A 16,796-nucleotide genomic window follows, 5' to 3' on the forward strand; every position below is an offset into this window, starting at 1 on the left:
TGGGTAAAACTCTTACTCTCCTTAAGGCTCAGGTTTCCGTTCTGTAAAATGGGATAGGTTGGTCCTCGTGGTCTTCAGAGAGCCTTCCCACTGCAGACCTGGATTCTGCACGTCCCTTCAACGTGGGGAAGGAGGGGACAGGAGGACTGGCGCATGCTCCGCTAGGAGAGAGGCGGCAGGCACGTGGCAGTCACGTGGGCGGTTTCTAACGGCCCCATACCCACTGAGGTCTTCGCTGGGCTCGCAGAGGGTCGCGGAAGAGGTGGAAGCGTTTAGGTTTGCAGGGAACTCTCCCAACGAGGGGGTGAGTGGACCAGACCGGACCCCAGAGTCCATCCCAGCTCCATTATCGGCCTTTTGTCCCCCTGGGTTGTGTTCCTAGCAGCCTTCAGGGCCAGTCCCACCTCCACCCCGGCTCCACACGTAGGTCCCTCCCCCACCTCCACAAGCAGCAGCGGCTTCTCCCAGCTCCCCTTGGGAGTGCCGCCTCCAGGAAGCCTGCCTTGATTCCTCCACTTCCACCCCCATCCCAGTTCCGAAGCTACATTTGGAGGAGTGAGTGGAGTCCCCCTGCAGAGGGAAGGGGACTTTGGGGCCAGTAACTTACCTTCCCAGGGCCTCAGTTCCCCCAGGTGTAACTAGAGAAGGGTCTCCGAGCCTCTGCCACTTTCTCGGAATGGGGAATGTTTCTTGGGGCTTTGGAGCCGGGAAGGAGAGGGAAGCAACCCCTCAGGCCTGGAGAAAAGAAGGAGGGAGTGCGGCCTTGGAACTGGGATACAATGTTGCACGCCAGCCTTCCTTGTATCAGGAGCGTGCCCCAGAAGTCATGTCTCCAAGCCTCAGTCTTCCCTCCGTGAAATGGGGATCCCAAGCCTTGCATGGCCCATTCCCTTGTGTGAACCTTAAGCTCTTTCATTCATACTGGGTGCGCCACAGTCCCACGGATGCTTCCCAAGCAGCAGCAAGGCCAGTATGTACACATGTAGCAAACACCTAGGTGCGGAGACCCCAAAGATCTGTCTAAAAGGGGCTCATAGTGGGGCAGGAAGAGACGTTTCTAGCCTCGCCTCTTCCACCCCCCCAACTGCCCTCACCCCCTTGTCCATGGGAGACAGACTCCTTCCAGAAGGGAAGCAGGAGGGTGCGCCCACTGCTCTGCTCTCTTCAGAGGGGCTCCCAGGCTAGAATTATATCTGGTGCTTCCTTAAATAATAGTAGTCTTAGGGGGAGCCATTTTTAGAGTCAAGCTAAACTCTCAATAGCCGTTTCTTAATGGGGAAAAAAGGGACCCAAATTCTCTATCCAAGACTCGACTCCATCAGATGCCAGCTACCAAGATGTGTGTGTTTGTGCACATAGACCCCTGTTACAAATTATGTATATCATACACATAGTACAAATTATGTGTGTGTGTATGTGCATATAGGAATGAAATGGCAAATAAACCCATTTATTCAAATTGATAACAAAACTGAAATCATAGAAAGTAATAGTTATGAGAATACGTACTAGAAAATGCCTAAGCTTTCCAATTGGGAGCAAGATAGCTCAACTCAACCAAGAGAGAGTCTCAGTCTCACCCAAAGGGAAATTCCCCCAATCTAATGTAGCAAGCTAAGGAGAGGGAGGTGAGTGTCCGCCACCTATTTTCTTCCCAGAATCTTTTTCTTCCTCTTAGAATGGTCATCTTCCACCTGGATGTGAAAGCCAGGAAGGCCCCAAATGACCACAGGAAGGCCCCAAATATGGTAATTAATACTTACCAGGCTCCACCTTTGAGGGAGAGAATATCATACCAATGGGCCTTAGGCTTTGGATACATATAAAATGAAGAGGTGATTGGTGGAGGAAGTTCTTCACTAAGGGATCCTAGATATATTGGGTAGGGGAGAAATTACGCAATTACACTTTAGCACTCACTTCTGTTACTAAATAGGGTGCATAATGAAACATATATACATACATACATACACACACACATATATATGAGAGAGAGACATACTCAGTATATAAACATGCCAGTAGCAGAATTTGTATTGCTTAGATAATTAATATTTATTTGAAAAGGGGTTTTTTTTTCCTTCAAATAGGAGGGAGAGAATTTTTGTTCATTGAAACAATGTAATTTTAAAAATACATAGAAAAATTTTACTCTAGCTAACTAATCACAATATTATTAGTAATATATGTCAATTTTGTTACCAATAGAAATCAAATATTTTCATATCACATAAGAGTTATTGGAGAATGGCTTGAAATGTTGTTTATATTCATCCCCACTTCAAAAATTACTATTGTTAATAGACCCTGTACAGGATATATATCATCTTTTAAAAAAATACTATGATAATAATTGTATATCAATAATTTCAAATTTTTCAGTTTAATTTCCTTTGTAATTCTACATAGTTTATACATTTAAAAATATTCACAACACTCCCAGAGGGGTCCAAGACACCTAAAAGGGTAAGGACTCCCTAGATTGGAGACTCTTTAAGGTCTCTGCCAGTTCTAGTTCTATGAAACTGATCCCTCCTCTGCCTTCTTCACTGAGCTGCTATACGCATTCTGTAAAGCACTATATGAATAAATGTGAAGAACTGTTTTAAATTTAAATCCAGGTGAGTCTCTTTGCTCCTTTTTATCTACAAAGAAATGATTTGTCTGCCCCTCTCATATCTTATAGTCCCAGGGATAGGTATTTTCACTATTGTACTGTTAATGTTTCTCACAGAAACACTGCCTGGCAAATTTTTCTGTGCTCTTCTGTGAGATTAGCCCTTTTGTAACAAACTGGACACGTGAAAAGGAGAAAATGCCCCTTCAGGGAAAATTCTGCCTTGGCAAGGCAGTCCTTGTCCTTAATATCAACCTAGTTTTGTTTTGGCTTAAATTTCAAGAGTACCAGAGGGTATGTCAAAGATTTCCTGACAGATTTTAAAGCAGGATGCTAATTTGAGCCTAATTTAATGGAGCATTTATGAATACACACACACACACACAGACACACACACATATATGCACATGCTATGTGCCTTGCCTCTCAGGTATATATGACCTGATATAGGAGTGCTTAATTCAGCATTTCACTAAAGGTGCAAGGCTGGTTCTTTTGTTTATTACAAGGGAGCTCTAAATCATAGATTCTACTCTTCAATAAAAAAGATTATCCCCAGCATATACACACACAGCATAACTATATAGTAATGAAGAGGATTGCCATAGGCCACAAAAGAGCATTGTTCTACTTTTTTTTTTTTAATTGTAAGTATAATTGTTTAAAAAGTAAAACCTTAGCTGTTAGAGCTGGAAAGGATCTTTAGATGATCTAAAAAATTACTACCTCTGACAGATGAGGAACCTAAAGCACAGAGGAGGGAATTGATCTGCTTAAGACCATTTGATTGAAGTCCAAGCCCAGGACTGGATCCCAGGGCCCAGAGGACACAGGTCCTTTCCACTGTAACTAACCTATGCCATCTGGGCTGTCTTAGCAAGGTATTGCTTTCATGTATTCATTCATTCAAAATTACTTATGAAGGCTCTTCTCTGTCCCAGGGACCGTGGAGAATGCCAAGAAGATTTAGGGAGAGAGAGCTTCTGTCCTGGAACTTTGGGTATCATCAAGGGGAAGAAGTCAATATAAGACATATCCCTTTAGGATCTCCCTTCACCAACCCATTCTTTATTTATATTCCATAATAATCTTCCTTAATAAGACCATTAATTCCTAAGCAATTATAACTCCCAGAGAGGTATATGCTTTTTGAAGCTAGGGACCTTTCAGTCTTATCTTTATGTTCCTAGCTTTAATAATAACTAACATTTATATGGTACCTACTGTGTATCAGGCACTGTATCAAGCACTTTTACAGCTCTCTCACTTGATCTTCACAGCCATCCTGGGAGGTAGGTCCTATTAATATTTCCATTTTACAGATAAGGAAATTGAGGCTTAAAGGTTGAATGTCTTGCCCAGGATTACACAGTTTGTGAGTGTCTGAATTTGAATTCAGATCTTCTTGACTCTAGCCACTGTGCCCCCCAAATACCCTAGGCCTTAGATTCAATGGCACTGAATTTTTCTCTTTTCAATTGCATTGAATTATAACACACCTACTGGAGTATTAGTATGTGTATCAAGAGCAGTTAAAAGTGATATCTCCAGACTGTGTTGTCAGGGGACATACCACATAATAGGTGGCGTTTCACTTAGACCTGGAAGACCGATGTGATGGGCAGTGAACAGGGAGAGCCAAGGGAGATTCAGATAAGATACACAGCAGTTTTGTTTTAGCAAAGGCAAGATGTTTGTAAAGGAGAGTACAGTACTGGTGATGAGGCCGAACAGGGAGGTGGTAATGTGTGGGGCCTAATGGGAGAAGGCCCCCAGTGCCCAGCTTTGTGGCCATTGTTTCATCCTCCTTGTGTCAAATACAAAGCTCTCCCCACCTTCTCAACGTGAATTCCCATGACTCCTGTCAAGTTGTCCTGCTGGCTGTTCCCTACATGCAACACTCGGTCTCCTCCCTCTTTTGCCTTTGCATCAGTGGTACCCCTACTCCCCACCCCCAATATCTGAAGTACATTTCCTGTTGCCCCGAGGCCTCCCCTCCTCAGAGTAGAACTCAATGGCTGTCTCTTCCCAGGGATGCTTTTTCTGAATTCTCTTTCCCAATGTTAGCACTCTACCTTGTGAATTACTTGTCCACTTTATGTCTACTTTTTGGTGTACCTTCCTTAAACCCCCATAAATTCCCTGAAATTGGGGATTGTTTCCTCTTTGTCTTTGTATCCCCAGAACCTGGCATGTAGTAGGGCCTTAATCAGGGCATACAGAAATGAATTTGATTTGCTCTTCATAATAACAACCCTCAAAAGTAGATAGTGGTATCAAATTCATGACCATACCCCCACTGAATACAGGAAGGATTCTGACAAGAGGCTGTTCTGTGTTTTGCCAAAAGATGCCATTTCTAGACAAAAACAAATTCACCACAGCTGGATTGCTGTTTGATGAAGAAATTTAAACTCAGTCTCTCTATGGGAGAGAAATGTAAAGAGGTTCTCAATTGCCCAGATGATGCCTTTGTCAGAGGATTTGTGGAACAAGGCCTTTGTTTAAAAGTACTTTCAGTTTTTAGGGCACATCTGAGGAATGTTGCTAAAAGCAATTATTTTCCGAGGATGTGGGGGAGCAAAAGCTCTTTTTTCTGTTGCTCCCAACTTTATAGAAATAGTTAAAATTGTCACTTGTCTGCTTTTGACATTTTGACAGGACAGTCACGGTCCAAGGACAAAGTCTGGGGAAGTTTCGTTGGTGCTGGACATTTGAAAATGAACATTTGGACTGCTCTCCTTGCCTTTGCTTTTTGTGAATTTCTCCAACAGATGGAAGCATCTCCTCTCAGCTGCATTCCCAGAAAAACCATAAAGTATCAAAGTAAGTGATCTACTTGGAACTCTGGAGTTCCTTTATTGTAGAGGGATCCTTGTTGAACTCATTAAAATAGCTGTGATAAAGAGGAGGCAGGTTAGCAGGTGTGGTCCATTATGTCCTGATACTGTCCATTGCTGGAAGAGGGTCATCTTTAGCCATTGTCATTCGGTAACTGCTCCTGCTGAAGATTAAAGAATTGGAACTGGGTATGCAGACAGCTCGGTGCTGCCTGTGTGACTGAGAACTTGCCCTTCACTTTGCCTCTGAACTACATAGTAGGAAGAGCCTGAGCTGGGAGTCAGACAGTCAGTGCCACTGGATCCTGTGGTTCACATGCTCCATTGCTCTGGACCTTAGTTTCCTCATCTCTAAAAGCTAGTAGTGAAGATGATGAAATACACTTCAATCTTTCAGGTAGAAAGGTAGCAGCTTTGCAAGCACTCATAGGCACAGTCATTGCGTCACCTATCTTTTTTTTGTTGTTGGATTTTTTCATTATAAAAAAGGGATCATTGTATGATGGAGACATGGACACTAATATAAAAACAAAAGGCATCAATAGAACTTAAAAAATTTTTTTTTAGAATGCTGAATGAAATGATCTCTAAGGTCAATTCTGAGATCCTAAGATACTGATACCATGACTCTCTGGGGCTCAGCTTCCTTGTCGTAAAATTAATGGCATTTCACTAGATTGATGATGTCTCAAAATCCTGTGATCTTAGTGGACAAAGTAGTCATTTTGATTCTTTGGATCTTAATTTTCCCCTCTTTAAAATGGGAGAGTTGGACTTGATGTTCAAAATTTCTGTAATTATGTGATGTTAAACAAGATTCAAGAGAGTATAGTTCACTTGCTGAACAGGTTTGAAGGATTGTAACTATATGCAAGTGATGATGCCAGCTACAAATAAATATCTTTTCATTAAAGTAAGCTTGACAGAATGTCTTATTCTGAAATATTGTTAAAAAATAAAGTTAGTCTTTTTACAGAAAAAAAAAAAAACAACTCCTCAAACAATTCTGAGCTTTAAAAGTTTCATCTTCCCCTAGTTAGTAAAATTAGTAAGATCTTATTGTATAACCTGCTAAAACTAAAACTGTTTTAAATTTTTTATACACTAAAAGTCAGGCTGTTTTCTCCTCCCCCAGGCCCTTTTCCCATGGGCCCATTTTAGTTCAACTACAAATAGTTAATTTGTTTAACAAATAGTCAAGGTTTGATAAAAGACAGTAATATTATTTTTGTAGCATTTACCTCCTTCTAAAGTGCTCTGCTCAGTATCCCTATGAGGAAGATAGTGCAGGGATTTTTCAGAGGAAACCAGATGACTTGGTTAGTGTTATAGAGATAAAATGCAGCCACGCTAGGCTTAAGGCTGTGTGTCTCAGCTTCCCCTTCCAAATCATATTTTTGAGTAAATTAGGGAAGTTTGAATTTTCCTAGTGCATTGTTTGGGATAATGAATTATCCTCTAAGATTTTTATTTTATAAGTTTCACTTTTCATGTGTGAAGTTTTCTTTAAAAGGGAATAAATACTTGTATCACCTCTCATTTCTATTATCATACCCTTTCCTCAAGTGAGCTGACCTCAGAAGTTAGGGAAGGTCAGCCAGACTTAGATTATACTAGCAAGCCTCACTTCATACTTGAAACCTGTTTCTGAAACATAAAATGTGAATCTGATTTTTATAAATTGAATAGAACTTTTCCATTGACATCTATTTGACTTCTCTTTTCCTTAAATTCAGTGAAGAATTTGGATTAGATGATCTGAAAGCTAAGTGATGCCGTGGACAGAATATCATTTAACCTGTCTGCCTCAGTTTTCTAAATTACAAAATGGGGATAAAAATAGCACTCATCACCTAGGGTTGTTTTAAGGATCAAATGAGATATTTGCAAAACACTTAGCACAGTGCCAGGCATATAGTAAGTACTTAAATAAATTGTTCCCTTCCTTCCTGGGGCCCTTCCAGCTATGATGTTCTATGTTCTTAGGACTGTCCTATCACTAATATTATGTGTTCTCTTTTATTAGGATGTTTCCAGCCCTGATCATCCTTATTCTAAGGCCTTTCTTACTCTGACATCCTTAAGATTTGTATAATAAATTTAGGGATGATCTAATTTCAAATTGATTCTAAATCGCTAATAACAACAGTTTATATTTATTATCATGCCACATAATGCCTTATAACAACACTGTGAGGTATATATAACTGGTGTTATTATCTCTGTTTTATAGATGAAATTGAGAGGCTAATCAGTTCTCCCATAGTCACTCAGGGGGTAGGATTCAAGGAAGGGATTCAGATGCAGGCTTGTGTAACTCCAGTGGTACCACGCTCCAGTTTGAGCTGAATTCTTTTACTAATGATTAAACTTTTGATATTAAGGTTTTTTTTCACTCTGGGTCAAGTAATGCATAATTTGAAAACAAATGTTTAATTTTAGCAGAATAGCTTTTTAAGAAACTTGTTTATTAAGGAAAATAATGTTTGAAATTTATAATACCATAATTTATTCTATAGTTAAATTTCATATAAACTGTTTTTGAAATAAAGCATGCCTATGTTCATCAAAAAGAGAAATTCTTGAGAGAACAATAAGTATATTTTTAAATGAGGCTGATGTGTTTCTGGTGTAGGTAGCAGATCCAGTAACAAAACTTGACTAGAAATTGAAAAATGAGGTCAGTCTTCTTTTTTAAATGGCAAATGCATTAATAGGTAAGAGGAAAATGTTTTTGAGTTCATATTTATTTTTTGGACTAAACTTGTCACATACAGGCTTTCAAAATGCTAATAAATGAAAAACACATTTGAAGTTTTTTTGTCCATTTTTCAAGTTCATTTCTGCTTTGTACTGTAGTCATTTATCATGTTTTGAAAGGAATTATGATTTTCAGTTGCTGTCTGCAGAACTAGCAATAGAAGACAGAGTTCAACTCTGCTTTCTGTCAGAAATGGACTTTTTAAATGGATACTGATTTAGGAGAAAAAAATCAGTAACTCATTCTTTTGAATTTTCATCTCATTGGGGAATTTCTAAATGGAAACACCCTTTGAATTTTATTGTTTTAGATGATAGCAAAGAATTTGGAAAATCAGGATTCTCCAATTTTTCAACACTCTTAGTGAATAAAGAAACTGACACCTTATTTATCGGCGCCAGGGAAGCTGTCTTTGCTGTTGACTTGAATGACATCACTAGAGAAATGGACAGTGTAAGTTAGTTTTAAGTATTTCTTACCTTATTTTTATTGCTAGGTGTTTTCACTTAGGCTCACTTTGTCTTAATTAAGTCGAGTTTGCTTGGGATGAAGGGAGAACAAGTACAATACAATCCTTTAAAAATATAGTCTATTAATATTCAGATTATAAATCATACTTCAGTACTACAAGGAGCTAATATTTTTGTCAATATGGGTATTCCCCTCCAACAATGCAAATATCCCTGCACTTATTAATAGGTAATGTTCCAGAATTATTTTAGTCCAAACCAAAAATCATCAGTACCTAAGTCTCTGGTGAGACACGATACTCTAAATTTATCAGATAATCGGCAAATAGTCTGTTTCTGGGTCTAAACTTGATGTTTTTCTAATTTAGTAGAGCAATTTAAAGTTTAGGTTGAACTAGCATAACTTTTAAAAACATAAAAACTATATATTTAAAACAAAATAAAGCTAAACTTTTTAAAGCACCTCCTTAGCACAAGGAGGCACCGAAGGAGATCTTTAGTAGAGAATAGAAGTTATATACTTTGAAAAATTTGAACTGTTCTTAGTCAGAGGACACTATTCACCTATAAACTAGAATTAGTACCCCACCCCACTTCCCTACTGTATAGTAATATCTTATTGTATCTCTATAACATTGTTTACTTATTTACTATGATTTTGGGCAAATTTCTTACTCTTAGTTTTCTCATCTGAAAAAAAAAAATGGAGTAGATACTCTGATGTTTAACCTACACTGGTAGACTGATCTCACTTTGTTTTCAGAACAATTAGGTATGCTTTTGTTCCGAATGACTAATGTGGAAATAAATGTTTAACATGTTTATACATGTATGACCTATATCAGATTGCCTGCTGTCTTGGGAAGGGAGAAGGGAGGGAGAGAGAAAAATTTGGAGTTCAAAATCTTACAAAAATGTATGTTGAAAACTATCTTTACATGTAATTGAAAAAAATAAAGCACTACTAAGTAAAAGGAAGAAGAATTGGGGATGGACTGGGGACATTGCCTTGAGGATGGGGTGGCCTTCATAAAGGTCTGTGGTGCCAAAGTACCTGGTAGATTTTCCCAAATTCCAGTCACATCCCTAAGGCTGCCAAAAGTACTGACCATTTAGCAAGTTACCAGCTAGAAGCCTATTGCAGCCTTTGATGTCATTGACTCTGACTGACTTTTAACCACCCAAAATCAAGTATGGAGCAGTGCTGTGAAAAGGTTCTCTGATGCAGCAGAGAGAGCTCGAGGTTCATGTTTTCTGGTTTCTGATCCCCATTCTTTGCATGACTGTGGGCAGATTGATTCTCCTCTTCCATCTCAGCTTCTTCCTGCATGACTGTGGGCAGATTGATTCTCCTCTTCCATCTCAGCTTCTTCCTGATAGCTTCTCATTGTTTACATGCTCATTCTCCCATTAGAATGTATGTTTCTTGAGCAAGGAGGAGCTGTTTTTTGCTTTTCTTTGTAGCCCCAATATTTATCACAGAGCCTGGCACAGAGTAAATAACTAATAACTACTTATTGATTACACTAGACAACAATAATAGTGAAAATAATCCTCCACCAAAGACTTCTGCTGCACCACTGGAGTATACCTGGCAAACATTTTGAACTTGCATAACTTTGCAAATGGTCCATAAAATTTTGTAAGCCTCCCCAGTTGGAACAACTTTAAATACAGTGGTACCCTGGATTCTGTCACATTCCAGCAGAGCCAAGTACAATGAGGCTTATCATCATCAAGTCTGGCACAAGGTGATGAATTTTATCAGTTACAGAAACTCACTAGGATTGAGGCATAGAAGGGGCAACAGTCTGCACTGCGGAAGGGAATCCAGATCACATTACTGAGTAATTGTAGTAGCTGCCGTTTATATTGCATATCTAATTCTCACAATGACCCCAGGCAGTAATTGTGCAAGTAATTTTTCTTTTTTTTACAAGGGAAGAAACCCAGATAAATAAATGTAAAATGTTTTGTTAAGGCAACAGAGCTCATAAATAGCATGGCTAGGAAGGGGGAAAGAATGAACATTTCTATAGGGCCTACCATGTGGCAGACACTGTGCTAAACATTTTTCAAATATTGTCTTATTGTCTCTTCACAACAATCCTGCAAGGTAGGTGCTATAATTACTCCCATTCTACATTGGAGGAAACTGAAGAAACAGAGATTGAGTGACACTCTCTCACCTAGGTCACAGCTAATTAAGCATCTTGAGGTCAGATTTGAACTCAGATCTTCCTGACTCTAGACTCTGTTTTATCCCATTATACTACCCAGCTAGGCCTCAAATAGAGCTCTGGAACTCTTATTTACTATCAGATTTCTGGCTACGAATCCAGAGCTCTTTCTACTGCGCTTTCTCTAAGGACCAACTCACGATCCTTCCCAAGTTATCCAGGCCAAGGCAGGCAGATAATGGCACATTGTACCTGAAAACAGAAGGTAAATGAGTTCTCTTGGATTCAGAAATATATTGACTTCTCCCTTCCTCCCCACTACTATTACCTCCTTTATTATGCTTTGCTTACATTAGATCAGATGTTTATGCATATACCAGGTGAGAATTAGGGAAATTGGGTTAACCTTTCAGGAGACTCAGAAGTTCACATGTGTTTTAGATGGGATCTTTCTGTAAATTTTTGTGGATGCTAAACCTCAATAGTTCATTGAACCATGAGAAGAAATATGTGTTCCCAAAAGAGACATAAGTTGGAAAGGCTTAAGGAAGGGTGATGGTGACAGACAGTATCTACTGTCCAATAATCAGGCTGGCTCAAGTACAGAGAGATTCCAGCCTCTGTGGACGGACCAGTAGAGTAACCCAGTGTTGCTGAGAGTGGTTGCCTGATTCTTCAGTAGGAAGCCATTTTTAGGCAAAACATATGGTTTGTTTGAGATGTGTAATTGTGAGCGAAGTCTTTGTATCAACCTTTGGATTTGCACATGGCGGTGGTCCAGTTTCCCAGCCATGCAGGGACAGGTTCAAATAATGCAATAAAGTTATTCACACAATTCCCATTTAATTCATTGTCAGGTGTAGATTAAACTTGTTAAAGGGCTCACAATGGACTGGTTCTGTCACCAAGGTATCCAAGAAAACTTAAACATCTGAGAATGAAAGACCAAAGCAATACGAAAGTTATCACAATATTAACAAGTAGCTCCTTGTATCCTAGTAACCCATTCTCAATATCTATTTAACTAATACAGTTTGAGTCCTAGATATCTCATATCTGGTCCCTTAATATCTTCCACTTCTTATAATTTAGTGTAATCACTTAAATCTGATTCTCCAATTTTGGAATTTTAGAGGATTTCACTTTATATACTATCCTTACTTAACTCTTATACCTGACATGAGAATATTTTTAAAATTTTATGAGGTTTCAATCATAAACTGAACTCTTCTGCCATTTAAACTTATCATACAGTTATTTTAATAATGGGAAATTAACTTCACTTTCAGTTTACTTTTATCATTATAATTTATGTATAATTTCCTTAATAGTTAATTAATCTTTAATCCAAATTTAAGAATTTATAACCAAAACATGTGCTCAGTCTGTATTTTTTATGATAGATAAATCAGGAAGCCAATCATATACATGTGTTTATAGTTTCTAAAGAAAACAGTCTGATTCTGTTGCTTTCTCAAATTTTTTATTCCATTTAATTAGAAAACTTCACATTACATCTTTGTTTATTACCTTGTTTAATCATTTCCCCCTTTGGAGAATATCATCCCTGTATTATATTTGATCACAAATATAGGTTAAAATTCTAAGTTGTTCATTCCTGAATCCTATTACAGTAACTCAGATATTTCAATATCATTCTCTTATTTAATAGATTTAATAACTAGTACTTATAAAACTTCTTGCTCGTAAAAATTTGTTATAAAAGGAAAAAGACATAGTTAATATCCTAACAGAGAGAAAAACTGATTCCAGGAATGAAAACTATCTAACAATCAGTTATATCACAGGGCATCAAAAGCAAGGCTCAGAATTAACCAGGTAGGAATTTTCCTTTTTCAGAAAGGAAATAGCACAATGGAGAAATACAATCAAGAGGATCCTACTTAGACTGTATCCAATTCATCCCCCAAATTTTTTTCCAGGCACAGATATCCACCTTTAGCAGTTCCCAGACTGCAGCCCATTCCATTTTCTATTTGCTTCATGACAATTCAGATAACTATCCCTGTATTCAAAGCTCAAAACAATAGTAAATTACGCTCTCAGGAATTTTACCTTAAACAGTAAAATTGCTCTAACCAAAAGTTAGGGCTTGAATATCTTCCCTAAAGTTTCCCTAACAGCGCTTCATTAATTTCATTTTGAGAGCACCTTATGTACTTTTATAATAACCAAAATTTGGCTTTGAAATTTGATATTAAAATAATAATAATTATTATTACCTGTTTTATAACTAAACATACCTCATTATATTTAAAAGTTTTCAAATCTTCAGTTTTTTTTTTACCATATCCTATTAAAAGCCTAAATCATGTGTAACAGAATCCAAAATTAAAAGGGAAGTTTTGTCTAACATTAATCTCTCAAATTTAACAATAGAGTTTTAGAAATATAAGAACGTAAACAATAAACTTCAGATGACATCAATTGCATTTTCAGATTACTACATAAAGAAATCATTGATCTAGTTACCTTTGGCATTTTAAAACCCCTTTAGAATTATCAGGCATGGAACAATTATATTCAATTAAAGAAATAATGTAGTGCATAGCTATACCAATCACTATGTTAAGCCCATTACAATCACTATATTATTTTGGTCTCATAACCACCCTGGGAGGTGAGTACCATTATTATTTTTTTCTTTACAGATCAGGAATCTGGGAAAAACAGAAATAAACTAATTTGCCTAATAAGTTTCTGCAATGGGGACAGAGAAGAGTGGGTTCCTCAAGGGCAGAGGCTAGCTGGCTCTCACAACTCGTACTCTAGGTACTGCCAGGAACACTTGTACCTTCCAGGCAGCAGATGGGCAGAATCTGCCTAGAATTGGGCATACCTTGGACTCTGACTAATCAGTGGGTTTTGGGGGGTGCAGCAGAAGGTACAGCCTTGGGGCTGGGGTGGATGGTGCCAGGATCTTACCATTGGTGATAGTTCCTGATGGAAGGGCAAGCTAAATGCTGGCCCTGAAGCCTGCTCCCCTTAATCTCCAAGCTGCAGACCACTCTTGGGGCTATGACCACTGCAGCAGCTGGAGCAGAGTGGGCAGGCTTGCCTAGGGGTAGGGGTGGCCTGCTGAATGCCCAAGGACACAGGACCATTGGGACCACAGTGAGGCCTTCCTCTCCTGTCCTGCCCCATACGGTAGGTGCAGAACCTGATTCAAGTTTCCTAAAAATTCTCTAGCATTCTCTTTTATTAATCTTATGTAAGATAAGAGAGGTTAACAAAGACATGAAGTGTAATGGTCTTGTTAGCAATCCCTACAACTGAGAAAAATTCATGATTCTGGAGGAGATGAGTGGGGAAAGCCATCTCTTTCCATAGCATGCTGAGTGATGGAGGTTGTAGATGAGAGTCCATCAATATTTTCTGGGGTGCTTTCCCTTTTTTTAGCATCTATCTTAGCCTTTATTTTACATTATGTTTTCCAGTGATTAGGTTTCTTAGACTAAAAACAAATTCCTAGTTTGCATTTCTTGTTGGTTAAAAGGACCATCCTTTCCTTTACAAAATAGGGTAAAAACTGAAAAGTCAGGGAAGGGTTTATTTAACAAGAGGTTGCTGATTGTTTACCTTTTTTCTCCCTTCATTCTCTTCAATTCTGGGATTACTTCTTTTTCCTTTCTTTTTCTTGTTTTTTTTTGTTCAAACATTTTTCCCCAATTAAATATAAAGATAGTTTTCAACATTCAATTTTAATAAGATTCTAAGTTCCAATTTTTTTCTTCTCTTTTTTTCCTTCTCTCTTCCTTCCCTAAGACAGCAAGCAATTTGATATGGATTATATATGTACAATCTATTAAACATATGTTTACATTAGTCATATTGTGAAAAAAGACTCAGAACAAAGGGGGAAACTATGAGAGAGAAAAAACAAAAAAAGTAACTGCATTCAGTCTCCATAGTTCTTTCTCTGGAAGTGGATAGCATTTTCCATCCCAAGTCTTTTGGAATTGTCTTGCATCATTGTATTGCTGAGAAGAGCTAAATCATTCATAGACGATAATTACACAAAATTTTGCTTTTCCTGTATACGGTATTCTCCTGGTTCTACTCACTTCACTTAGCATCAGTTCATGTAAATCTTTCCAGGCTTTCCTCTAATTAACCTGCTCATCTTGTCTATGCCACAATAGTATTCCATTATATTCATAAACCACAACTTATTCAGCCATTGATGGGCATGCCCTCAATTTCCAATTGCAACCACTACAAAAAAAAATTACTGCAAATACTGTGCAGATGTGGGTCCTTTTTCCTTTTTTATGGTCTCTTTGGAATACAGAGTCAGTTGTGGTATTGCTGGATTAAAGAGTGTTGCATAGTTTTTATAACTGTTTGGGTATAGTTCCAGAATGTTTGGGTCAGCTCACAACTCCCAGTTTCCCCATATTCCATCCACTACTTACCATTTTCTTTTTCTTTCATCTTAGCCAGTCTGATTGATTGATTTTAATTTGCATTTCTTTAATCAATAGTGATCTAGAGCATTTTTTCATATCATTATAGATGGCTTTAATTTCTTCTTCTGAAAACTGCCTGTTCATTTCCTTTGACCATTATTAATTGGGAAATGAGTAACAGTACTTGTTATATTTTAGAAATGAGGTCTTCATCAGAAACATTGACTGTAAAAATTGCTTCCTAGCTTTCTTCTTCTCTTCTAATCTTGGCTGCATTGGTGGTGTTTGTGCAAAAACCTCTCAGTTTAATGTAATCAAAATTATCATAAATTCTCTTTTCTCGAAGAATTGACAGGTAAACTATCCCCTACACTCCTAATTTGTTTATAGTATCACCTTTGATGTCTAAAGCATGAACCTATTTCAACCTTACCTTGGCATAGGGTATAAGATGTTGGTCTGTGCTTAGTTTCTGCTACAATATTTTCCAGTTTTCTCTGGAATTACTATTAAACTAGCTGCTTAGAACAGTGAAACAATTAATCTTGTCCATCAACCTTTTTAAATTTTTTTTAATATTTAATATTTATTTTTCCTTAGGGCAAATTCTACAGAGTGATACCCCAGTATGTACTGTTTCAAAAGGGGGTCAGTTCCTGGAATTACTAAGTTTTTCCTGAATCTCAAAATGACATAATTGCCAAACTCCTTAATGATTAATCTCCAAACATCCAGAATCTGCTAAAATATTTTTAAACAGTTCTATAAACTTTGATTACCTGACTTTAATTCTGTAATTCTCCAAGTTGGCCAATCTTATAATGACAGAAAAGTTTCCTACAGGGTTTTTTTCTTTTTCTTATACCCTAATCTTCCTTGAAAAGCCTAAAGTGGAACTAGTCTTGCTTACTGGGACAACTGTTTCAGTTCTGAGAGTTCATTAATCTTTTCCAGGACTGTAAACTCTGGCTAGAGCCCTTAGAGGGTTTTCTGGCTGGATGCATTTTAAATCTTGGAAGGTAACAGAATCTAGCTCACAATACAAACACGACAGAGACATTCTGCATCTTACAAAGACACAAACAAAATGAAAGACAAACACAAACGGTAAAGTGCGCGGACATCATTTTACCTCATTGACTTGGGGCCCACAGAGCCTGAGATGTGCAGAAAAATAAACCAATCGTGAGCAAACCAAAGGTGTGTAGAGAGAGGTGCCGTTCGCGGGCTCTTAGCCCACGGGGGTGTCGGAGCTGGACCAAAGATGGGTCTGCGGGGGTCAGAGCCCAACAGAGGCGCTAGAGACAGGAGAGCCCGTTGGAAGCTTAATTACTCTCCACGGGAGAAGGTGGAAGTCCTGAGGAGGAGGGCAGAGGCAGCGCTGTGTATTCGCAAGGGGGAGGGACCATGAACGATCGTTCGTAGGTCCTGGGCAGCGCGCCTCCTGGCGGCTCACGCCTTCCTGGGTCCTGTGGAAACGGTCTCCGGGTTGGTTGTC

At 38.4% G+C, this 16,796-nt stretch overlaps 1 protein-coding gene across 1 annotated transcript in view; it reads left to right on the forward strand.

Moving 5' to 3' along the window:
* The first annotated feature begins 191 nt into the window (after nt 1-191).
* Nucleotides 192-16,796, forward strand: part of LOC127545179 (semaphorin-4E-like) — a 70,112-nt gene continuing 53,507 nt past the window's right edge. The window contains exons 1-3 of the mRNA XM_051972287.1: nt 192-304; nt 5,279-5,443; nt 8,529-8,671. Coding sequence (XP_051828247.1) covers nt 5,338-5,443; nt 8,529-8,671 — 249 coding nt within the window. The 5' untranslated portion in view covers nt 192-304; nt 5,279-5,337. The remainder of the gene's footprint in view (nt 305-5,278; nt 5,444-8,528; nt 8,672-16,796) is intronic.

Source organism: Antechinus flavipes, chromosome 1, assembly GCF_016432865.1.
Source record: "Antechinus flavipes isolate AdamAnt ecotype Samford, QLD, Australia chromosome 1, AdamAnt_v2, whole genome shotgun sequence".
Lineage (NCBI taxonomy): Eukaryota > Metazoa > Chordata > Mammalia > Dasyuromorphia > Dasyuridae > Antechinus > Antechinus flavipes.